This window comes from Eretmochelys imbricata, chromosome 10 (genome assembly GCF_965152235.1).
Source record: "Eretmochelys imbricata isolate rEreImb1 chromosome 10, rEreImb1.hap1, whole genome shotgun sequence".
NCBI lineage: Eukaryota > Metazoa > Chordata > Testudines > Cheloniidae > Eretmochelys > Eretmochelys imbricata.
Window position 1 is genome coordinate 70,194,585 of NC_135581.1, and position 24,908 is coordinate 70,219,492.

The 24,908-nt window shown below is 54.1% G+C and overlaps 1 protein-coding gene across 1 annotated transcript; it reads left to right on the top strand.

Annotated features, from left to right (window-relative positions):
* The first annotated feature begins 5,046 nt into the window (after positions 1-5,046).
* Positions 5,047-24,625, top strand: MFGE8 (milk fat globule EGF and factor V/VIII domain containing). Its single transcript, XM_077828005.1, has 10 exons — positions 5,047-5,205; positions 9,660-9,785; positions 11,161-11,286; positions 12,729-12,842; positions 13,719-13,900; positions 14,649-14,804; positions 16,122-16,266; positions 19,287-19,471; positions 21,218-21,373; positions 21,803-24,625. Exons 1-10 carry the CDS (start codon positions 5,142-5,144, stop codon positions 21,944-21,946), a joined length of 1,398 nt encoding a protein of 465 aa, XP_077684131.1. The 5' UTR covers positions 5,047-5,141; the 3' UTR covers positions 21,947-24,625.
* Positions 24,626-24,908: the final 283 nt, after the last annotated feature.

Below are 24,908 nucleotides of genomic sequence, written 5' to 3' on the forward strand. Positions count from 1 at the left end.
TGTAGGCAACCCCAGAAGTCCAAAGTCACTACTCTTCTCTGCCAAAAGGACAGCTTCATAGAGCTGAGCCAAGGTGGCAGGGCCTCTAGTAGGGAGCAGCAAATGCCTGGTACCTCCTGTCATAGTGCCTTGGGCAATTTCTGTTACCCTGGACTGGTCTGCATGTATGCTGGTGGAGAAGGCAGGCAAATAAGGAAATGGGCCATTCAGGAAGGAGTGTTGCTTATAATACCAAATAAAGTTTGCATGGCTGATGATCAGGTGATTGACTGAGAAACCACAATGACAACAGCAGCACTATTAACAGCAGTAAAATTAAAGGTAATGCTGAGGCACCAGACAGGTAGGCTGTGCCAGTACATCTCCCCTTGTTATTGTCAAGGGTGCGTCTCCAGCTGTCTCCCAGGTGTTTCTTACAAGGACTGACAGTGCTTCTGCTGTGTTTGAGAGACCTGGGAATAAAAAAATGAATTTGAAGGGCAGAAAATTCATAACTGAACAAAACACTTTCCCCAAACAAGACATAATTCGACGGTGGAACTCACTGCCACACGATGTTGTTGAAGCCAGGAACTTTAGCAAAATTCAAAGAGGTATTGAACATTGAGGTGGACAACAAGAACTTCTGGAGTTTGAGCAGCTAATGCTAAAATAAAGTGTTTTGTAAAAGGAGATAAACCTCGTGCTTCAGGATTTAACCTAAACTCTAACTACTAGGGTTTAGGATGAGACTTCCATGGGGGGCAGATAATCCCACAACTGCCAATGCCGGGTTTATTGCACCTTCATCGGAAGTGTCTAGTGCTGGCCACAGTTGGAGACAGGACAGTGGATAAGAGACATCTCAGGTCTGATCCAGTCTGGCAGTTCATTTGTTCCAATTAACCCACCAGTGAAGTCCCCCATCTGGCAGCTGGACTCACTGAGAGTGAGGCCGGGACCTTTCCACAGCTGCCACTCAAACTCGGCACCCTCCTGGTCTCTGTAGGCAGATCTGCCAGGTGGGTCAAAAGGGAGCCTGTCCTTGGCAGAGATAGTAGGAGCTGTGCAGAGAGTCTCAGGTGGGAGATGGGCCTCCGCTCATCATGCCGAGGGGCTCTTACAACTGAGTTTGCCTGCCCCTGTCTGAGACGGATTGGCCACATGGCACTGAGCTTGTGGGGAGTCGCTAGAAGGTGCCGTGCTGCAGCGCTGCCAACTCTCCCAGCTTGCAGGGTGACTGCAGCCATCTCCCAAAGCTGTAGACCCTGCCTGTGGGAAAGCCCCTCTGATTGGCTGCCTGCCCCACTTGCCTGCCTCTTGGGGAAGAGCAGCCAATCAGGATGGCCGCAGAAGGCAGGCAGAGCTCTCTCCTCCTCCCCTCAGCAGCCTGACACCTTTCTTATAGGAGGAGAGGAGGGAGCAGAAAGAGGCCAGCAGTGCAGGGCAGATCCTCAAATCCTCCTCTCTCCCTCCAGGCACAGAGGGGAGAATCCCTGGAGCTGCCTCCCCAGTCTGAAAGGGGGAGCAGGGACCCTGCTGCAGACCCCCAGCCTTGGGAAAGGGGGTGAAGAGCCCCTGGAGCTGCAGGAAGAGAAGAGGAGAGGTGGGGGAGCAGAACTAATGGGTGGTAGAGGGGGCTGGGCAGATGTGGAGGCAGAATTGGTGTAGGGACTGGGGAGACAGGATCAGTTGGGGGCAAAATTAATGGCTGGGCACAGCCAAGGGCAGATGTGGGGGTCTGACCTCCTGCAGCGGAGGCTAATAAACTTAGGAGAGGTGGCAACATAAATTGGCCCTCCCCACACACTGGGGTTGGGCAGGGAGAGTTCAAAAATCAAAGCACAGACCAAAAACTACAATATAATCTTTTTTTAAAAACAAATCTCATGGGGTTTGGCCCAATCTGGTGATTCTAGGGAGTCTTACTTAGGATTCTGGGACCTCTGGGGTTGCCAGTACAGCATGTGGGACTCACTATGCCCAGCAGAGTCGTAGCAGCTGTGCCAGGACACCTCCCTAGTCAGCTGAACGGGTCTCAGGTGAGAGATGTCTCCAGCAGAGCTGGTAGGAGCTGCCCTGGTGGGGCTGGGCTGGGGGTTGCTTTCCTCTGTGACTGTGGAGGACAGGTTGGGGTGCTTGGTGGTTGGCCCGTGGTGAGGCAGCTTAAGGCGGTGTGAAGTTTAGTGGCGGCCCGGGCAGACTGCACAGACTGAGGCTGCCTGCTCAGCATGTTTGCTGCACTGAGAAGTTCATTTCCACCCTTCCCCAGAAGTGGCAGGAGTCATGATGCCCTTCCCCTCTGCTCTCTCCTGCCTGACACGGGAAGAGAAAGGGGGGATTGTGCTGCACAAAGGCCACTTCTCCTGCTGAGCCTTTGGCCGCAGTGAAGCTAGACCCATCTAGCTGGCACTGCCCTACCCAGCCCCCTGTCCCCATATTCCTGCCAGGAGGGGTCATATGCTGCAGACAGTTGCCATGGTCAGGAAGTGCCCTGCTGGCTCTCATATCTGCATGAGCTTCCACCACCATGCCAAGGGACAGGGGCTCTCAGTGGAAAAATTGTGCCCCAACACAGGGGCTGAAAGGGGCCGTGCAGACAGCATATGCTAGGCTAGCTCATTAGTACTCCTCAAGGCTGCTAATTAAGCAACTTTGTCTACAATGCCAGATTCGTAACCCTTTATTTCTCATCTTCTTTACTAATGGCTCTGACTATGGAGCAGGCCCAAGTGGCTGGGCGCTGCCCCAGATGAGACCCATATGCTGTTTCTGGCCAGCTCTCTCATTTCCCAAACCAGCAGCCGTGCTCTCCTGGCTAGGGACTTGCACTGCCTTGCAGAGCATCCAGTCAAGCCTTGGTCTGTTGCTGGCTGGTGTCCTGGTCACCGCTCTGCCTGGGCCTCTGTACAGTGCTGAAGGAGGCCTGAGCTTTTGGGGCTGCAGCAGCCTAAACTTGGGAGACCTCAAATCTGGCCAGTAGTTGTGGGCCACAGAGGCTGGGACTGAATCCCAGGAGCATAGCCCAGCCCCAGATTTTATATAACCCATCAGCAACCCTTTTGTAGCTCCCCACAACCAATAACCATTCTTGCTGTCTTGGTTCATATGCTCTCATTGGCTGCAAGAGCTAATGAAAAGAGACATATGATGGGCTGGAAGGGGTTGAGATGTGTCCTGTTATTATCTGCTTTGGGTTGATTGCTGGGATCTCACCTGGCAGCCCTGGCATCTACCCCGATTCTCCCTCCTTGTCTAGGCCCATCCTGGGGCCTAAGAGCTTCGTGAACTGGGGTGCCACCAAGGGACAATGTGATTGAAGCAGACATTAGGAAGGGCTGAGGGAGAAGGATCCGCTGTGGCAATGGCAGCGATTCCCTCCATATGGGGGCATGCAGTGCAGTGCCAAGGAGGTAATTGGGTGAAGTGAGATGCTATTCCCATTCACTGGGAAATATTGTCTCCTACCCATTTGGCCCATTATTTATTTATCAGTCATAGATTTATAGACACAGACTTTCTCTCTACCACCCTCTTATGGCAAAGACACACCTTCCCTTGTGCCTCCACTCCCCAGATGATGCCAGCATAACTCCAGGAAGAGGGTAAGTTAGTTTGTTGCTGCACAGGAAGAGTAGAAAGCATTGTTTTTGTAGGTCTTACACAAATGGAAGCTGTATTGAAAACATTCTCGGTGACTGAATGTTTACTGCCAGAAATCTGGAATCTTACAGGCAGACTTAGAGTGGCTAGTGGCACTCCCTATGCACTGTCAGCGCCAAATCCTGAGCATCAAGTGGTTCGGCTTTGTGTGACTGTCACAGTCTCCCAAAGATCTGGCCTTCCTTTACTCCCTCATTATATTTGAAAGCAGTGTTGCATGCTTTTTGGCCACATCATCACGATAGACAAAAACACCTCAGTGCACTGTGCTTTCAAATCTCCATTGACGTGCGAAGGGGTACATGCCCTGCCCTACCTGGGGCTGCCCCAGAGATGTGTGGGTCCACAGAACCGAGCCAGATCAGGGAACTTCACTACACGATGCCTGGTGCAACGCCTTCAACCTTGGTCACTCTGACTGGCACAAGGGTCCTTAGCAGTCTGTGTATGGAGGATGATGATGATGCATGTTGGCTAATTAAACCTAGGTCTGTGCAAGCTAATGTACTTTCCCCCTTGCACTATAACAAGTAGCAGTTAGTTAGGAACTAAAAAAACACTGGCAAGTGCCCAACTTCACCCAAGGCCTGTTTGCTTATTATTGCGTTGCAGCAGTGCCTAGAGGGTCCAGCCTGCTGTGCTAGGCACTGGACAAACACAGAACAAAGAGATGCACCCTCCCCACAGGATTCAGCTGACAACGCTTCAAGCTTAGCGCAGTTTCCACAAATGCTTGGGGCTGCGTGTCAGGAGTGAACTGCACGGACAGGGCCCAGATTTGAACAGTAGGGTGCTGCGGGTCAGGCCTGAGGGGCACCGGCAGGGCTGTGTGTAAAGCCCAGGACTGGAATAGCAGGCAATATTGCAGAGCAGGAGTGAGATGCCTGGAGTGAGGGCCAATGCTTAATTTGTCATGAAAGAGGTGTTGGGGCTCAAATCTTTTTTTTTTTTTTTTTACATTCATAACGGATGCAGCGAGCTCAGGGCTGCTGGGGCTATGGACTGCCGAGCCGACAGGTGCCAGGGCTCAGCCCTGGCGCACATTAAGCACTGGTGAGGGCACATGCAGTGATGTCTCTTGCACGACTCCTTGGCACTGGGATTGCGATTTGCTCCTTGCCCTGCATCCAAACAGCGGGGCCCTCCCACTCCACTTGCCTCTGAAGGGAGTTTCCGTGCCATTCACCTTGCCTCCGAGTGCATTGCCCCAGGCGTGGGGCGCGGCCCCATCCCCTGCGCACCCAGCTCCGGGGGCAGCTCGCTGCTGCTCCTCGGGGTGGGTGCCGCGTGTCATTGGCCAGGCAGCGGGAGCACGTGGGGCTGGGTGTAATCTGCAGGCTCAGCCTGGGAGGGGAGGGCGCCCGTCTGACTCACTCGCTGACTCTAATCCCGCCGGAGGAGAAGTCAGGACACAAACAGACTTGAGGAGCGAGTCCAGCCGGACGGGCCAAGGAGCCGCGCAGAGCCGGGGTGGCGAGCCGGAGGCCGAAGGGGGGGAGATGAAGGCATCGAGCCCTTTGCCGACGCTGTTCGGTGCCATCCTCGCCGTCTCGGCTGTGACGGGTGAGTTTGGATCAGAGGCGTAGTTTGACTTCTATATTTGGGGGTGGGGGGCAGCTCCAGCCAGGGCCAATGGGGCTGTGTGGGGGGGGGGGGGTACCTGCCCGAGGCTTGTTTGTGAGGCAGCTCCCCCTCCTGTCCCCCTAACTACGCCTATAGTTTGGATCTTTGGCCTCTCCCTCCTCCCACTGTCTGTCCCGCTTCAGGGTCTCCCGGGTGTCTCGCCCTCCCCATGCTGAAAATCTGGGGTGCAAGGGCGGGGGCATACCCAGCCTGGCCCGCTTGTCACTCTCCGCCTGCTGCTGCACATCAAAGTCTGGGATCCTCTGGCTGTGGGATTCGCCTCGTCCCCAGGTGTGGGGGTGGAGAGGGCCAAGCAGCAGTTGCTCAGTCCCCTTCCGGTTCTGGCTGATGTTGAGAGCTGGGAGAAGGGGCCCCTGGGGTGACAGCAGGAGGGGTACGGCGCTGTACGGCGGACGCTCAGCATTGCCGCCATCAGAGCTCACTAACACCTAGCTCTTTGCTCAGTAGTGCTTCACTGGCCTGAGTGCACAAGTCCTCGCAGCCCGCCCCTGGGAGTCAGGACCGCTGCCCCCGTTTTACAGAGGGGGAGGTGAGGCACAGAAGGGGGGTGAGGCTGTGGGTGTACAGCTCAGGACTCACACCTGGCGGCTGTAAATAGAACCTAGGAGGGTGGGCTCCCGGCTTCTAGCCACTCGCTACACAAGCCCATGGTCCTGACTGACATCCCAGGCCCCAGTCTTCTCCCCCAGAGCTGGGAAGAGATCCCAGGAGTTCTGGCTGACAGACTCCCCTGCTCTAACTATTAGATAACACTTTCCTCCTATATAACAAAACACCCTTCCTTGTTTGTATGGCCCTTAGCTGGGGAGGAATGGGCATGCGGTGAGTGGTGAGCGCAGGGCTGGCCAAGGGAGGCGGGGAGGTGGTGAAGAAGCTGTACTGGCGGGGTGGGAGGTAGGGATGGGGTGAGGGGCTGAGAGGGTGGAATATGTGGATAACAGGTAGAGGTGAGGGACAGGATATGGGATGAAACACTGGGAGTAGAGGGAAAAGACGGGGGGGGGGCACTCGCTGGAGCCTGGGCCCTGCGGCAGTGAGGGACTGAGGCTGGCACAGGGGCAGTGGAGGGCATGCAGTTTTGGTTGGGAGGGGCACCCATTTTCCCCTGACCCATGCTTCCAACCCAGAGGGGCTGGGATATGCAGCCCAGAGCCTCACAGGACGTTATTTTTGCCTCCCTGCCAGTTCTTGGAGCCACATAAGCAAACATTTCCAAAGGTGACTGGTGATTTTGGGTGTCTCAGTTGGGAGCCCAGTGTGGGACAGTTGGGGCCTGATTCTCAGGGCACTCACAGCTCCAGTCAAAGGCAGTGGGGAGCGGGAGGTGCAGCATGGCTCTGAAAATCTGGCCCCAGCTGTCCCAGACACTGAGGCACCCCAAATCACTGGTGGCTTTTGAAAGTATGGCCCTTCCCTTGCCTGCTGACAATGGAATGTGGCCAATGAGACCTGCTGGAGAGAGGACAAGGGGGAGAGGGAGGGGGAAGCTCAGTTACTTGTGATATTTAAAATGTGCATAGCTTATTGGGGCCCATTCTGCCCTGGGGAGGAATGCGGTAGAGTGGCTTTTCCAGCCCCTTCTCCTCTACCTGGTCTCCTCTGCCTTGCTGTGTCCTGGCCCCAGTGTGAACCAGATGCTCCTGTAGTGGAGGCAGCTGGCACAGCAGATGCTTGGGGGACACACACTTGTCAACCTTGTGTCTCTGTACGTAGCCAGTACCTCTCCTCAGACCCAGCGCTGTGTGTAAAGCCTTGGCCAACTGGCTATAAGGATCCTTGATACTGAGTTTCTGATTCCCCAGGAGACTTGAGGAGCATGGGGCAGGTAAATAGCCCCCACTCCTTGATGAATGAAATGGGTAAAGACATCCCCACTCCTCATTGGCCCTTCAGCATCTCCCTTCTCCTTCTCCTCCTCTGCTGTAGCTCATGGCAGTGCATTGATGGAAGATGAGGTCATGCAGAGCCAGGCTGGGTGGCACAGGCATAAATTTGACCTGGTGCCCAAGCTCTTCTGCTTTCTCAGGCTGGGCTGTAGGAGCAGCAGCAGCGTTTCGGAAGCCTCCAGTTAACACAGGCCAGCCCGCTCCATCTGCCACGAGCACGCCCTGTGGATGTGGAGGGTTGGGATGTGGGATTAGTTCTGAGGAGCCTTGCTATTAAAAGACTAATTGGAAATAACTCCCTGAGCAGTGGCTTAGGCTAATGAGATCTGTGCTGTTCAGTGCAGCTCTGGGCAGTGAGCTCTCAGCTCATTAAGTACCCACACAGGTAGTTGTGTGTGTGAGGGGAGGCTGTCCCGGGGGTCTCCACCTGAGCTAAACCCTTGATCTAATGCCTGCAGCATGAGCCGACGTGGCAGAGAGAAGCTTGGTGTCAGGAGACAAGCTGCCCCAGTGCTTGCTAATGAGAGACGCAACCTTTCACCCACGGGTCACCCATTTGAATCCGCCCAGGTCGGCATGGAGGGCCCTAGAAGTTATACCCAGTTGCCAGCCAGCTGTTTGGCAGTCCTCCCCCTCACCCCGCTGTGTGAGCTGTGTGAAATGAACCGGTGGGTTGCAGCCCAGCTTCCGGGCACAGCCAAAACCACTTTCACGATTGGCTTCTCGGCCGGTAGTGTCATTAGTGAAACCAGGGGCCGAATGGCTATAGAGGAGTTCCCCCTCTTGTCCCTACTGAGGGTGCTGAGGCCTCACTGGCTGACAGGGGATGGGGCAGGAGGAGTTTTCCCTGTACTGTGTGAGCTACGCCTGTCCTAGGAATGGAGATTTTCCATCTCCAGGGGAGTCTCTCACAGAGCGCGGTCCTGGACAAAGGCTGGTCTGCTGCACAGAGCCATCTACAGGTGGGGAGCATGTGGAAGCAGGTGGGAAGACTTCTCCTGGGCACTCCTTGGGGCAGATGCCCTGACGGACCCTGGGGACCTCCCCCTGCACCCAGGAAATGGACACAGACAGGAAGTGCCCTCTGGGTAAGATGCATTTTCTTGGGACAGGTCTGAACCGCCTGGGGGGCTGACCCGCCTCGTGCTCGCTTGCTCTTTGGAGCAGCAGCTGGCCCTGTCTCCAGGCCATGATAGGCCGCTGGCCTGTACCCCCCTCTGCTCCACTCAGCGTGGCTCCTGGGCTTCCACACTTTTTGTTCCTTAGGAGATGCCGGTTTTTCAGTCTTTCACAAATATAAACCTACTTAACTGAAATATCAGATGCTCGGCCCATTTGATTCCTGGGGTGAGGGCATCTGGTGCCCTATTCAGTCACCCCACTCTGCTCTGCTCCCTGCACTGCTGGGATACAGGTTTAGGGGGTGGAAGGAGGAACGTTCGCTCCTCCACTTACTCTGGAGGGCAATATTGGCTCTGAGTATCCATAGTCCACCCCTTCTTCCCAGGAAGTCTGTGGTCATTTTACAGCCTCCCCTGCCCAGTTAACTAGGAGGAATGGGTTGAAGCAAAGCACATTTAGGCTGAATAATAAGGAAGTTCCTGAAGAGTGAGATCGGCGTGATGGAAAACAGATTGCCTAGGGACAAAGCCGTGGGGCACAGACTGAGGAATCAGCCGCCCTGGCCCCCAGTGCAGGATGGTCAAGGTGTGGAGGGGAGGGGGAAGGACATGGGAGATGGGGAACTATCACTGTCAAACTGCAAGATGTGGCAAGATGTGGGGTGATGTGCTGGGAAGATTGGTGTCAGCAGCTCCTTGGTGGCTCACTGTGGGGTGATGTGCTGGGAAGATTGGTGTCAGTGGCTCCTTGGTGGCTCACTAGGGCAACTGGAGTCAAAGCAAAGGCCCAGTTGCAGAACAGCGGGCACTGATAGTTCCCCTCTCCCTGAGCCTCCCACGCCCTCCTGCTCCTAGCATGCCTCACCTTGGGCATTACCCTGCAGTGCTGGAGGAGGGTGAGACATTCAGGCACAAGAGGAGAGCTGGAAACTCCTTGGGGGACTTACGAGGGACTTTGGTCTCCGGGGCAGACGCTGTGGAATTGCACCGAGAATGTAGGTTGGTACCATGGACACTGTGAGGGTGGGAGCTGGGCAAGTTTCCTCCTCTCAGCTCTGCTGGTGCCCTCTGTACTGACTGCTCTTCCAGTCCTGGAACCCCATACATAGCTCTGCCGGTGCGTCTCAGTCCTGCCTTGCAGCACTGTGTGTGAACTCAGCCTGGGGCCCCCCATGTACAGCTGTGCCACTGCACTTCAGACTGTGCTGCACCCAAAGTAACATGGATGAGCTCTGTAAAGGCAGGATAGCTGCTTTTGAATTTTCCTGAAAGATCAGATTTCAGTCAAAGACCTGGGTCTGTAGCTGGCTCATGTGTGGTTTCCCTGGCAGTTAGTGTTTGTAATGACTTGTGGCCTTGGTTACAGGTGATTTCTGTGATGTGAACCACTGTGAGAACGGGGGTACCTGCCTGACTGGTAGCAATGAGACTCCATTCTTCTGTATCTGCCCTGAAGGTTTCACTGGGATTGACTGCAATGACACGGAGAAAGGTACAGCCCATGCGAGAGGCGGGTCCAGACGCTCTGAGACTAGAATCTCATCTGTATGTGATTGTGATGCATCAACAATAACACAGCAAAGTGCGTGGATCTGCAGATCCATGTGTGCCCTGGGGGTGCTAGCACGTAGCAAAGTTCCCATGTCATGACCCTGTCCACTGGCTGCTTCCAAGTTCCAACCCTGCCGATGATTTGTACAGGGTGGTGTTTTAAAACTGGTGCCTATAACAAGGACATGAACATGGGTAGATCTTAGACTCTTAGGATGAGCTTCTTCTCATGGGGAAATAACTAACAGACTGTCAAAGTATGTGTCATACCTTTCTCCAGTGATTGGTCTACTGCAGGATAACATCATACTACTGCTGCCTAGCAATGGAGTGGTAGAGGTCTCTGTTATGGAGCTGAAGGTCCCAGTTTCAAACACGGATGACAACCAGGCTTGTACCAGATTCACACACACCTCAGGAGCACTAACCCAGAGCCAAATGCTGTTATGTCAGATCCATGCATGACTTGGGGTTGTTATGCTTATAAGAAGCACATAGAATCTTTTAAAAGGAGCTAAGGCAATACTCTGTGTTATTTAGTGTACAATTTAAGCATTGAAATCAGCATATGCTTACACACGCACACACAGTTCTGCAGCTGGATCTCATAGTTACTAGTCCTTAGTGTTGTTCGGTGCATTCCAATGGCCAGCTGAAACTGCACATGAGGGAGGGGGAACACACCCTTCTTTTATAGTGATAAGTTCCCATACAAGTCTATGGACCTTGCTGTGCCACACTGGAGCTGTCAATCACGAGGTATTCAAAGTTGCTCTGTTTAGAATTATTTTGAGTTGTTCCCCACAGCTGTTTCTTATCTGTCCCTTTGGCTCAACTCCTTATCTAGTCCTTGGGGTGTAAGCCTTTGCTTTAGGGTCATCAATCTGCCATCTGGGTGATTGATAATAAAGTTGGTGCCTCTTGACTGCTCCACTCCCCTCTCGACCATCTGGCCCAGCTGGCCTGTCTCAGTTAATCACCATACATTCTTCACTCACACCAAACCCTAAATAAGGCTATTACAGCCATAAAACTTCTATCCTTCTAAGAGCGAATGTTAACACAATCAGCAAAGAATAAACTCAGAACAATTTACTAATTCAAGGCTACAATTTCTTCTTACTAATTCAAAGCTAGCAAAACGGAGTACAATTCCACTTGAGACAACTTCTTCCCATTAGGCTTTTGGCCTACAGGGTCACTAAGTCACAGTAACGGGCATCCTTATACCAGCCCTGCACCCCTAGAACAGTGTGGATTCTTCCTTTCCCTGTTCCCACTTGACAACTGTTTGCTTCCTCTGTTTCCTTCCCCAGGCCCCTGCCACCCTAATCCCTGCCACAACAATGGCGAGTGCCAGCTGGTGCCCAACCGGGGTGATGTCTTTATGGAATATGTCTGCAAGTGCCCTGCGGGGTATGCAGGCACCCACTGCCAAAAGAGTGAGTATGGGTTGCTTCTGCAAGGGTGGCACCACGCACTGGCTCTGGGGGAGATGGGGACATGACAAAAGACCTCCCTGCAGGAGGAGCTGCCAAGGTGGGAGAAAGAAAAGGAGTACTTGTGGCACCTTAGAGACTAACCAATTTATTTTAGCATGAGCTTTCGTGAGCTACAGCTCACTTCATCAGATACATCAGATATCTGATGAAGTGAGCTGTAGCTCACGAAAGCTCATGCTAAAATAAATTGGTTAGTCTCTAAGGTGCCACAAGTACTCCTTTTCTTTTTGCGAATACAGACTAACACGGCTGTTACTCTGAAACCTGTCAAGGTGGGAGAGGAGCATGAAGACGAGGTGTCCATGTGGTGGATTGTGTTTGTGTATGTACCCCCGTTACCGTCCAGATATTGTTGGGGTATGTGTAAGTGACTAATCCAGCAAAATACCCCACTGAGTTTGTTTTCATCAAGGCATCGGAAGTTTCTCACCTTGAGCTGCTGGCAATGCACTGGGCAGCCTTGCACGATGACTCTCCGCTCACGTGCCTCTGAACTGACTTGCTGGCTCTGGTGCCCACTGGCAGGGATTATGTGATTCCATCCATTCTGCAGCAGCCCAGCTGTCAGATCTACTCTGGATTGCTGGTCCTGGAGCCGCCCCTGGAAATCTAGGAGCTGGAGTGGGAGGGGAGCCCTAGAGACCAGCGTGAGGTGGGGTGTGGGAGCTGGTGCCACTTGGAATAAGTAGTCCAGCTCCAAGTGAAATGTAGGGACTGGTGTTGGGTGCGATGTGGAGAAGTGCAAGGAGAGGCAGAGGTACTGGGTAGGATGCGATTGCCAACTCTTGGTCGGATGCAGGGCCTGGTGGTTGGTACAATGTTGGACCAGAGCCAGGTGGATGCAGGGGCTGGCACCAGGTGGGTTGCAGGGTTCAGCATTGAGTGCACTGAGAGAACTATAGAAATGATAAAGATACTGAGGGAGAAGGTAGTGCAATGGGTATGTCTGGCCTCTGCATCTTAACCATAGCCTGGCCAATGGCAGTTCTGCTTTTAGGACACCTGTGGCTCTGCCTGCTCCAGAGGGGAATTTGTGCATCATCTGCAGTGTAGAGTGGGACCCTCCCCAGAGCTTCACACAGATGCATAAAAGAACCAGTGCCTCTAAGCCCAGTCCACTCCAGTGGGAGAGGCTCCCTCCCACAGTGGCATAGCTGGGCATCTCAGCTAGACTCCCCACCACTACAAGCAGCCTGGCAGTCACTCGAGGGCCGATATGAATGCATTTTGGATTAAAGCCCTCACTTAGCTTGCCAGAGCAGCTGCCTGCTGATATCTCTCTGCGTAAGTGATGGGACTCCCCATCCCACCATGTGGTGCTGGGTTTGAGGCTGGAGGGGGCAGAGGCTCTCTCTCATCTTCTTCGCTCCTGTCTCCCCTAGACGTGAACGAGTGCTCCTCACAGCCATGCAAAAATGGAGGCACCTGCCTAGACCTGAACGGCGACTATGCCTGCAAATGCCCCTCTCCATTCTTGGGGAAGACCTGCCATGTCCGTAAGTCCCTGACCGTGACAGGCGGCTACAGACCCTGCCCCCCCCCAACTTTCTGTTGCCCCTCTCTGCTCTCAGCAGTACCAGCAAGCACAAAGGAGGCCTTGTTGGTTGGCATTAGGAAAAACAGAGGTCGATGGCTTTTGAAGCCAGCTTCATTGTTGTCCATTAGCCCCATGACATTGGAGAGCCCAGTGCTAATGAAATTAGTGCTGGAGGAGGCAACCCAGAGAGATCTCCTGCTCTTCTCACATCTCATGTCTCTGGGATAGTCCCAGAGACTGGATCATAACACATCACAGAGTGGGCTTTCCCTTTTCGGATCTCCTTACATCTTGTTGCTGTGGTGGGACAGCCGTGGTGGCTGGATAGTGGAGAAGGGAGGTTCATACAAGGAGCGTTTCCTCTTCAGGTTGTCCAGGCCTGTGACGGTGGTGAAAAGCTGCCTGGAGAGCTCTGCACACACCTGGACATCTTCTTTTCTGAGAGCGTTCAAGACAGTTGCTGACCAACTGGTCCTGAACAGTCTTGGTTCGGGAAGTGCAGAGGGCATAGCTCTGGGGAGGGGTTAGGGTGAAGCCAGATGCGACTGGGGAGCAGAAAGAACCAGCCACCTTCTCATTTTAATGAGACACCAAACCAGTGCCCCAAGTGGGCAATGAAGGTCCTTGCTCTGGTCTAGTTTCCATTTCATACCCATGAGATGAGGTGTCTCCAAAGAACCAGGAATGTGATGGTCAGAGTGTCACCTTCTCTTTCTCTCTTGTTCTCCTCTTCCTCTCTGTTCTCACTCTTCTTTTACCGATGACCTGCTCCTCTTCCTTTTCATTCCCAATCTCCCTCCCTTTTCTTTCCCCGTTTCCCCTTCCCCTGCTCCAGGCTGTGCTGTTTTGCTGGGCATGGAGGGAAGGGCCATTGCAGATGCCCAGCTCTCGGCCTCATCTGTGTACTATGGGTTCCTAGGCCTGCAGCGCTGGGGTCCTGAGCTGGCCCGACTCAACAACAATGGAATTGTCAATGCCTGGACCTCCAGCAACTATGACAAGAGCCCCTGGATTCAGGTACCAGCTGGCTGAACACACAAACTTTCCCTTGGGTGGGTCATGAGCTCATTGCAGAACAGGTTCCTCTGAAGCACCAGGCACTGGCCAGTGCTGGAAGTGGGATGCTGGGCTTGTTGGAACACTGGTTTGTTCTCATGTGGCAGTTCCTACCAGCGCTTCCCCATGCTCCAGGGCTGGGACTTGGGGACTGCTCTGAATTCTGTAGGCCAATGGGAACGTGAACCCATTGTCCTATTCCCTGCTGAAATCTCCACCTTGGAGAAGGAGCGGTTTCAGATCGGAAGCCTCCTAATGTTAACATGACTATAAAAAGGCGGTGTCCCAGGGCAGCATCCCTTTGGGGGCAGCTGGCACTTCTTGATGCAGGATGCTCAATCTCCTGGGAGGAGGCACTCAGGAAACACCTTGCATTGCTCTGCAGCAGTGCTCTCTGGTGGTACAGATGGGCATCCTTCTCTCCTTGATCAGGGGACTGGGATCACGGTTTGAGGCTGTGGGGATGGGGAGTTCTAGCACAGGAATAATGGGGCAGCCTGCAGATGGACAGAGCACCCACCGCAGGACAGCCCCTTTCAAGGGTGCTGAGGCTGAGTTGGTTCCCAGGAGTCCAGCTCGGCTGCAGGTCACATAGACTAATACTCTGTGGGAGACCTGGGATGGCAGGGGCATAGCACGGACCATACTCTGTGTTAGGCTCTGTAGCATGTTCCCTGCCCCATCCCAGTAACCCTCTGTCATGCCACAGGCAAACCTGCTGAGGAAGATGCGGCTGACAGGGATCATCACGCAGGGTGCCCGTCGTGCGGGCTGGGCAGAGTACGTCCACTCCTTCAAAATAGCACACAGCCTGGATGGGCGTGTGTTTGTGTTCTGCAGGGACGAGAAACAGGATCAAGACAAGGTGGGTACTGCAGTAATGGGCCTGCTGCCTCCACGTGTGGGGGGGAAACGGGCCTGGGGCATGGGGCTGTGTCAGGGTGGGGCGAGGAGATCGATGCACTGGGGGTGTTAGCACATGGGCGTGTTACCACTGTGAAATTATGGCACTGGCGGGGGCCTTGTGTCACTTTGTGGGGGTGGTGTCTGCTCAGAGGAGATGCTGTGTGATTGCAGGGGCTGCAAACAGGATTGGGGGGTTCTCAGGTATTGAGAACAATAAATACCAGCGGTTTCATAATAATATAAATGATTATACACACACACACTACAGCTGCTTAGACAGAGCACAGCAACTAGTCAACATTCAGAGAACCCCTGATTTGTGACTAACACCCCAAGTTTGCTTTGCTCTGATTCACAAGCTTCTGGGTAGTACATCTCCTGTTTAAAATGTTTGTAAGCCTATCAGGGAGCAGGCCCAATGCCATGTTTCTTGGGTGACCAGCCACACAACAAGAAGAGCCAACAGTGAAGAGTACATAAACTCCCTACAGGTGTCAATGATTTGTTCAGCCCCATCAGGCCTAGTCTTGACAGCAGATACATTTGTGGGAAACAAGACTGGTCTTCGAACAATTTGCTAGAGGGGCTGAACTGGTAACAAGTAAATCAAGCGTCTCTACTATATGCTACAGTGTACAATAGCACAAATATTTATATATTTACAGAACCAATAGCACATATATACTGTCTACTTCCCTATAAGTCACCTGATGTATAAGCTGACCTACTAATTGACAGCAGTGTTACCAACTCTCAGGATTTTATCACACATCTTGTGATGATTGGTGTATTTCTTAAAACCCCAGCTGCTGTGATCCTGTGACTATATGAGAATCTCAGCCTTCATCATAAAAAAAAAAAAATTTTAACCCTCATGGTTGCAGAGAAAAACATGTAAATGTGACCCCAGTGTATTTGAAAGGGTAAAAACAAAAAGAAACACACACACACACAAGACAAGTGGAAAAAAAGAATCCAACATTTCTTGTTTTAAAACAATCTCATGATATTTAAGCCAATCTCATGATTTTGGGGGGCTTGACTCATGATCTTGTAACATTTTGGTTTGGCAACACTGAGTCCAAGGCATTCTTCAGTGTTGGTGGTGAGTTGGTCTGTCACGTGGCTTTTGTTACTGAGTCTACAAGATAAAAATTGGACCGCTGGGTCAGGGATTACTATGGACAAGGGTATGGGGTAGAGAAGGGATGAGGACTTGATACTGGCCCCCATTCCTGGCCACTAAACACACTCATCTTGGTCTGTGCCCTTACAGGTTTTCCTGGGGAACACAAATAATGATGGCATGCAGTCCAACACGTTCAATCCTCCGATCACAGCCCAGTACATCCGCATCTACCCTGTGATGTGTCACAGGGCTTGCACTCTGCGCTTTGAGCTGGTGGGCTGCGAATTGAATGGTAAATGTCTGCTCCGGGCCAAGAATATGGTGTACTGCTCCAGAGCACTAATGCCCCTGTCTGTTGGATCTCTGAGGCGGATGTGCATGTCCATGGCACGAGCTGTGATTTCATCAGATCACACATGTTGGGCCGGGTCAGTGCTTGGATGGGTGACCTCTAAAGATACCTCAGATGTAGGAACCTTGTTGAGACTCAGTAGGGGGTGTTCTTCCCTCTGTCAGTGCTAACCTTAGTGTCTCAATGTGGCACTAGAAGGCAGTGTGTTGCAGGGGAGTGGTGCGGGTGACTTGGGGAGGGGGAGGGGAGGGGTGCTGTCACCTCGGAGTCATTACTGATCCCAGTGCAGTGCTGTGGGATTTTGTGCTGCTGGAGGTGTTGCCTTTCTGATGAGACCTGATCACTCTTAGTTGCGAAAGATCCGTTGGCTCTTTTTGTGAGAATAGGGGTGTTAACTCCAGGGTCTCAGCCAAATCACATCCTAGATAATGACATTCTACTCCCTAAATCCTTCCCAGGCAGTCTCAATCAGGATCTTCCTGCACTCAGTCCCAAACCCCTGAGCAGTGCTGCTGTGCGGCTGTTGAACAGCTGCTGAGATCATTTCCCTGCTGGCTGAAACAACTTCTGTAGAGTTTGCAAAATTCTTTAGGATCAAAGTCCCCTAGAAAATGTAACTTAGCAGTAGGCTCAGCCAATCAGATTTCTCTCTCGCTAGCTCAGCATTCCTAACATGACACATGTGCTCGGCAGTGGTTGGTGAAACGGGCCCAGTTCCGAGTCTCTGGATTGCTCCAGGATTGCCCTTCTCGTTGAAATGTTGTACGTTGTGTTTGTCCAGTCAGTGCTTTCAGGGAGGCTGGGAACGACCCTCTGCTGCCTGGCTGTTTGGTGGCCCCAGTGTATTGCAGTGGGACTGGTGCATCCGTGTATCAGCTGGGGCCTTCAGCAGAGGCCAAGGATCAAACTGGGTGTGAACACCAGCCTCCCCTTAGGGGAGAATGGTCAGGGCTGGGGCCCAAGAGCAGGGTGGAGGGGGAGTTAAGCTTGCCCTGCCACTGCCCACGGCTCAGGGGGATAGAGGCCTCCGTCTCTAGCGCTGTGAATCTTCTAAGTTCACCCTATGTTTCGTGCCCGTGGGTTCCCGATCTGGACTCTGCCAGGGCCCTGTCCCTCACAGGGAGGGGTGAGGAACCTGGGAGAGAGAGGCCTGCAGGAATACTGCAACAGGGGTCCAATCCCTGGGAACACCCAGGGCAAGCAATTGGAATTAGCCTACATGGACGCAGGATCTGGAGTTCATCTGAAGCCTTTCAGGGAAAGTGAGCAATGCTTGTGGTGGGGGCTGGACGTGGCCCTGGGGCCAGGCACCGGCTGGCAGGTCTGGGCCCCAGCTACTTTGGCACTGGGTGCTCAGGTCTAATTCCAGGAGTGTCTGTGTTTTGGTTTTCCCCCAATCTTCTCTTTGTCTGCATCAGTGACCACAGTGACACCCACTGGTAACAATGAGAATTGCAGGGCTGGTCACATCTTGGCTGCAAGGTTACAGGGTGAACTGGCCCCGTGGTACAATCCAGCTAGGCCAGAGGTGGGCAAACTACGGCCCGTGGGCCACATCCTGCCCGCGGGCCCGTCCTGCCCAGCCTCTGAGCTCCTGGCCGGGGAGGATTGCCCTTGGCCCCTCCCCCGCTGTCCCCCCCTCCCCCGCAGCCTCAGCATGCCACGCCACCAGTGCTCTGGCCTGCCGCTACTGCCGGGTGGCGTGGCTGGCTCTGGCCAGGCCGCGAGCTCCTGCTGCTCTGAGCAGCATGGTCGGGGAGCGGAGGGGTTGGATAAGGGGCAAGGGTTCCGGGGGGCAGTCAGGGAGCAGGGGGGGTTGGATAGGGGGTAGGGTCCTGGGGGGCAGTTCGGGATGGGAGTGTGGATGGGGTCGGGGCAGTCGGGGACAGGGAGCAGGGGGAGGTTGGATGGGGTGGAGGTTCGGGGTGGGGGGTGTCGGGATGGGGAACAGGGGGTGTTGGATAGGTGTGGGGAGTCCCAGGGGGCCTGTCAGGGGGCGGGGGTGTGGATAGGGCGCGGGGCAGTCAGGGAAGAGGGAGCAGGGGGGGTTGAATAGGGGGATGGGGGTCCCGGGAGGGGGGTGGTCAGGGGACAAGGAGCAGGGGGGGTTGGATGGGTTGGCGGTTCTGAGGGGGGCAGGAAGTGGGAGGGGGCGGGGGCCAGGCTGTTTGGGGAGGCACAACCTTCCCTACCCGGCCCTCCATACAGTTTTGCAATCCAGATGTGGTCCTCGGGCCAAAAAGTTTGCCCACCCCTGACCTAGGCGCTGCCCCACTTTCCCCACTTGGGGGGCTCACAAGGCCTCAGGCAGCCTTCACACTCCAGCCTGGGATTTGTTTCCCTATGGCGGTGGTTTTCGAGAGGCTTCTCTAGGCTGGGCATTTCTACTGGGCCCAGAAGGAAAAGGGACCCTGCCCCTGGAGTGGACTCTGCGCATATAGCCCAGGAGCTGTGTGCTGTGCTTAGAGAGGAGTGGCCCTCGGAAAGGACTGGGCATAAGGCCTCAGGCTTCAGCCACATTTCTGGAGGGGCAGTACTGACAGTGTTGTCCCTCCTGCAGCAGGGGGCGCTGTCACGCAGTGAATGGGCCTCTCTGGGGAGATTAAGGCAGAGGATAAAATGCAGAACTGGAGTAAATTGTAAACCCACCCAATCCAATGACCTCTGCTGCCTTCTCGAGAGGGACAGGGAGTTTTGAGGTCCCAGCTCTTTGTATCGTTGGGGTTCCTGATCTGTGCTCATGGCTCAGTGCTGTTTATGTCTCTACATTTGTGGTCCCTGCTCTTTGCATCTTTGGTGTCCCTGCTCTGTATTTATCAGGGATTCCTGGGACCCTGCTCAGTGTCTGTTTGGGATTCCTGGGTCCTGCTCTGTGTTTGTTTGGGATGACTATGCTGCTGGACTCCTCCCTTTCACTGTGTCTATAAACCATTGTGTTACAGTGTATTTCAACACGGCAGGTTGTTCGGAGCCGCTGGGCATGAAATCCCGCCTGATCTCTGACCAGCAGATCACAGCCTCCAGCATTTACAAGACTTGGGGCATCGATGGCTTCACCTGGTACCCACATTACGCTCGCCTGGATAAGACAGGCAAGACCAATGCCTGGACTGCACTCAACAACGACCAATCTGAGTGGCTGCAGGTGTGTCTCCATCACCCCTCAGTGGCTCTCCCAACAGGGAGGTAGGGAAATCTGGTGATGGCCCTTGGGCCAGGAGTACATGAGCTCCAATAGCAAAACTGATTCTGATTCACTCTGTGGCCTTGGGCAAGGCACCTGAGTTCTCAGCCTCAGTTTCTCCATCTGTAAAATGGGGCTAATAGTCCATTACAGCTGCCTGAGCAGCCACATATTCCTATTGTGAAGGGCTGGATGCAGGATGCTTTCAGTGTTACCAGGTCCCGGGGAGGGGAGCTTGGATACTGGGCAGAATACAGGCAGTGTCTGTTCTCTGTGCATCTGGGATGGCAAAGGAATCTCAGCCAGGGATTCATAGACTCTTTGGACTCCCCTCCCCCCAACTTTCCCTCTTCCCATTCTCACCCTCCCTTTTTTCTAGGGGTCCCTGCTGCACCCCTAGATCTAACCATTTGTATGAGTGACTGGAAGCTGCTTGGAGTGGGCAGCAGAAATCCTTGTCAGCCCCACCATTTATCTCCTGTGGCATCCCCATTCTGCATGGATCAGCCCATGGGAGCTTAGCTCAGCTTCTCTGCCACATGCCTGACCCTGCAGCTCAGAACTGGCTGCCACCTGGCCTCAGTTTCCTGCTCTGTGCTGTTTTTTCAGCCAGCAGAGTGAACCACAGAGGAAGCTCTCTCATCCCCTCCTGAAGCCAGTGTGGTTACTCCAAAGCCTGCCTACAGTTTGGTTGCTGGCCCAGGGGTGGGCTACAGGAGGGGCCAGAGACTTCTGCAATGCAGGAATCTTGTCAGGTTTCCTGTCATTACCCCAGACCCCAGCTCCTTTCTCAGGTGATTTCAGAATCCTCTGTGGGTGCAGCTTGGGCAGGGAAAGCGAGGTGCCATCCCTCCAAGCCAGAGAGTCTCTAGGGAGCTGAGCAGTCAGTCCTGCCCTTGGGAGCCAGGCAGGGCCCTCCAGAACAAACCTTTCCCCAGCATTTGCCTTTATCTGATCTTCCTTGTAATGCTGTAGCGTCCCAGACAGGTCCCTTCACTGGCTCCTCCCTTTGCTGGGGTGTCTCTGGCTCATACTCTGTGTAACCCGGCTGCTGCTCCCTTGACTCCTGCCTGTCTCCACGCCAGCCTTGTTCTCTCCCTCCTTGTTCCCTTCCCACCTGTGAGGAGGTTCAGCACCAGCGATGGCACCCAGGCTGGGGGAAGCAAAGAAAACTTTGTCTGCCTGAATTGGGGCTGCTCTGGGGCCTGGTGCACATTGCATGACTTGTGTGACTGCTCTGCAGCCCAGAATAGCTGGGGCACAAAGAGCCCTAGCCACTCCCTCTCCTAATCCTGAGCTGCCAGCTCTTGCCTCTGGCCATCCCCCTGTCACACCATATACCAGGCAGCAGCCATCCCTGCACGGGGAATTCCTCAGGGTACTTTGCCACCCCCTCAATGCACTGGGCTGGAGTGGGGGCAGAATCTGCCCATGTTCCCAGTCTGCCAGGTGGGCTATAGGATGCGTGCAGTGGACTTCCTAGGCACTGATGGATCTTCACTTAGCAAAGGTGCACAGAGCTGAAGTGTGTACGTGCAGAGCCCAGGACTGGAATAGCAGAGGGGCTGCTGTCAGGCTTGAGGGCCATCAGCGGAGCTGCATGGGCGAGTCTTGCACAGCTCCTGGCTCTCGGCTTACTTGGGACCCGACTCGCTTTGGGGGCAAAGCGAGCGGATGTCCTTTGAAAAAGCCCCGTGTCTCTGGCAGATTGACCTGCTGACTCAGAAGAAGGTGACCGGTGTCATCACCCAAGGGGCTCGGGATTTTGGGCACATTCAGTATGTGGCAGCCTACAAAGTGGCTTACAGTGATGATGGGACATCCTGGACCGTTTACAAGGACAACAGGACGAACAGCAGCAAGGTGGGTGCAGGGAAGGGGCTCTGGTAGCACAGGGGGAAACTACAAATCCCAGCATTCCAAAGGGGCTGGAATGGGCCGGCGCCCAGACAGCATATGGCAGCAGTGATGACAAAGGGTCAGAGGAATGGTGTCACTAGCCAGAGAGCTGCTGGTGATACCACAGTACTTAGGTCATCAGCGAGGAAGGCCAAGGGACAAGAGCAGCTGTACCTGGGGTTTAATGGGGTAGGTGTTGTGGGACCCTCATACTGACCATCCTTGCTGTGTATAGGGGTGGAGGGAGCAAGTCACTGCTCAGCAGGGCACTTGCACAGCTCCCCATAGGGCTGTGATCCTGTAGTGTGTCCTCTCCCACAGTGCCTGCGACCTGGCATTGCCCCCTGGCAGGACCTGCTCCTCTTTGTAATGCCTCCTCCCCTCCCTCCACAGATCTTCCAAGGAAACTATGACAACACCTCTCACAAGAAGAACGTGTTTGACGTGCCCTTCTACGCCCGCTTTGTGCGCATCCTGCCTGTGGCATGGCACAACCGCATCACGCTGCGCATGGAGCTGCTGGGCTGTGATGAGTAATCTGCCGGGGAAGGCGGCGTGGAAGGAAAGGACTGGCCTGCCGCCTGCCCCCGCCTCCCACTCCGGGCCTTTCTCCTGCACGCCTGCTGCTGTAACATCCCCCTCTCTGTGTCTCACCCACGCTGCCCCACGACGTCTGTGTCTGGTTCCTGGTCAGGGCTGGAGAGGGGCAGTGAGTGCATGACTGTAGCTGAAGCTGATAGAAATCTCATGGGAGGGCTCTGGGTCCCCCTCGCCTTTGCTTTAGAAAAGCATGTGACAGCCCCGCATTGGTGGGGCTACCGTATTTGCACTAACACGCAAAGGCCCCTGCAGCTCTCTGGGCCCACAGCTCTGCACTTTAGGGGGCTGTCCCAGCTGAGTGGCTCTTGCTCTCTGAGCCCCTCATGTTGGTCCAGGTGTTTCCCATCCAGGCCCTTACGGGGCTCCCTGCAAACAGGCCCTAGCAACCTCCATCAGATCCTGAAAACTACTCCCCCTTGTAGCTCTGCTTCCACTGAAGGGCCCTTAGCAATCGAGAGCTCGTCTGTCTCCCATCACCTTCAGCATTCAGGGGAGCCTTTGAGCGAGATGCCCTGGAGACAGGGCAGGCCCCTCCACTCATGACCTCTATCTTTCAAGCATAGCCAGGTAGCTGGCTTCCCCCTTAGGTGTGTTGAGGGGAGAGGGAGCTTCCAGTTCTTTGGCTCCTAAAGTAATTCAGAAGGGCCCTTGGGAAGAATCTGTTGCTACTGAGTGCACCAATCACCCCCTCCTTGCAGGCTGCTGCCCGGCAGCGATGTTGCTCTGGGTTCTGTCAGTTCAGCATAGTGGCAAGGGAGTGATGAGAAGGGGCGGGGGCATAGATCAAGTCAGAAGTCACAAGGCTCCAGTGTGGGGAGAAGCTGGCAGCTGGGAATCTGTACACACAGGGCCTTGTTTTCAGACTGGGCATCTGGCTTTGCACTGCAGAAACTGCCCTGCTCCTGCAGGGCACGCATGGGAAGATCTGTCCTGCCAGTGGGGGAGCTGGGCACAAAGGGGGGACGTGCGTAATTTCTGTTGTAAAATCAGGGGGGCTGGGAATGTGGCCAACAGCGACTGACCCAATGTCCAGCACCTGCCTGTAATGCCCCAGGGCAGACACTGGTACACCTGTTACTCACAAACACTGCAGACACAAGAACAGGACAAGTGCTATCTGCATTCCCACTTTTGGTCCCATGAGCATTGCTTCTGAGCACCCAGCTGGCCAGGAATTCATACAGGACAGCACAGCCAACCTGCCAGTCTCCACTAGGCTCTCATCCCCCACTGCCACCGAGAAGAGAAGCCCCGTGCCCCTGCCCAGGTAGCCATTGTTCCTGGACTCCAGCTACTGTAGTGCATCACAGTGAAGTCCACAGCCCAAACCCTCCTGTAGGCCAAAAGGACGGCCCCAGCAAACACCGTTTATCCATGTGTTTCACGGTACCGAGTCCCATGATGGTGCCCTGCTAAAGGAGAACCTAGAGATTCTCCAGCCACGTTTTCTGATGTTTCCTCAATTCTATCATCTTAGGACAGTGCAAGGCAGGGGTGGCACACAGAACAAACTGGGCTTGTGGTATGGAGCTTTGAAACCCTCCTCCAGCCCTGCTCACATGCAGGGAACTCCCTAGCAGACCCATGGTACGATTCTTGGCACAGAGGCGACTGGCATGTTGCATGATCCATGAATGAGCCTGGGGTGAGGACTCAGGGTGTTCTGTGCTGGTTCTGAACCAAACTTCTGCCACAGCACTCCAGGGTCCTTGGAGAGAGAGAGAGAGAATCTGTGTGCGCTGCTGATCAGTCAAAGCCTCTGGCCACCTCCCATTGAGGCTGCTCAGTTTGCATAGTAACTCCCCTTGCTTTCCCATGAGACAGTCTCAGGATGTTAATCCTGGGAAAGAGGGGCCCAGGCTCTGCGGTGTCTGTAGCTTTTTCCCCATCATTGGGCAGAGGTTTCCCTCAGTGGGGTTGGTGTCCGTCATAGCCAGTCAACATGCAGTTCTGAGTGCCTGCCCCTGGCCTTCTGGTTCACAGCGTTACCAGTTCTCCTGATTTTAGTGTGAGTCTCATATTTGGTCTTTTCTCAAAGCCCCAGCTCCTGGGGTCAGGTGATTACAGCAGAATCTCAGCTCCCATTTAAAGAGAAAAACAAAAAGTAGATTCTGGTCGTATTGGTTGCAGAGAAAAGCTTGAAAACATGACCATTAAATGCTCCAAACCTAGAAGGACAATCAGAAGAACCCAACATTGATTTTTTTTTAAATCTCAGGATTTTTAAGCCAATCTTGCATTTTAGGGGGCCTGTCTCATGATATTTGAGTGCTTCAGGATGGTAATACTGGGTCCATCCATGCACACTACCCGCTAGAAGAGAGAGAGTGGGGACAGAGAGGCACAGCGACTGCCCCAGAGGGTGTGCCCCTCACTGACCTCACAGCATGGCAATAGCTTGGCACCTGGCTGAGCAGAGGCTCCAGATTTGGGATCAATCCCCGTTGGCAGGGACGTGTGTGTCTCTGGTGTGGATCTGACTTGAAGCGTCATGCAGAGCTGGACCTTCTTCACGTGTGTTTGTGAGGGAGATGGATTCTTTGGTGTAAATGATGGCATGAGCGAGTCTTGGATGGGAAGGCAGCACACCCTGTAAGTGTGTCTGAGAGTATTAAAACAAGCTGAAACTCATGAGTGTCCACCTGCTTATTTGGGTCTGTGACTCGGGTCTTGCCTGGTACAGTGCTGAACATGGAACAGGATTCTGCCCTGCTCCTCTTCCTCTCCTGCTGCACCCCACATCGCTCCCTTCAGCACTTCCCAAGCCTGTGTCTCCTTCAAAAGAGCCAAAGGGCAGAAGGTCCTGGAGGATAGGGGATGCCCCATGTGTCTGAGGTCTGGGATTCATGTTCCCACTGCTTCAAACCCACTCCCCGCAACACAGCCTGTCATGGCCTCA

Bases quoted from the DNA above. Each gene is read 5' to 3' on its own strand.
- MFGE8 (XM_077828005.1), top strand. From the start codon at position 5,142: ATGAAGGCATCGAGCCCTTTGCCGACGCTGTTCGGTGCCATCCTCGCC. The intron at 9,786-11,160 runs GTACAGCCCATG...TTCCTTCCCCAG, and splicing joins CTGCAATGACACGGAGAAAG to GCCCCTGCCACCCTAATCCC. The intron at 19,472-21,217 runs GTGTGTCTCCAT...TGTCTCTGGCAG, and splicing joins ACCAATCTGAGTGGCTGCAG to ATTGACCTGCTGACTCAGAA.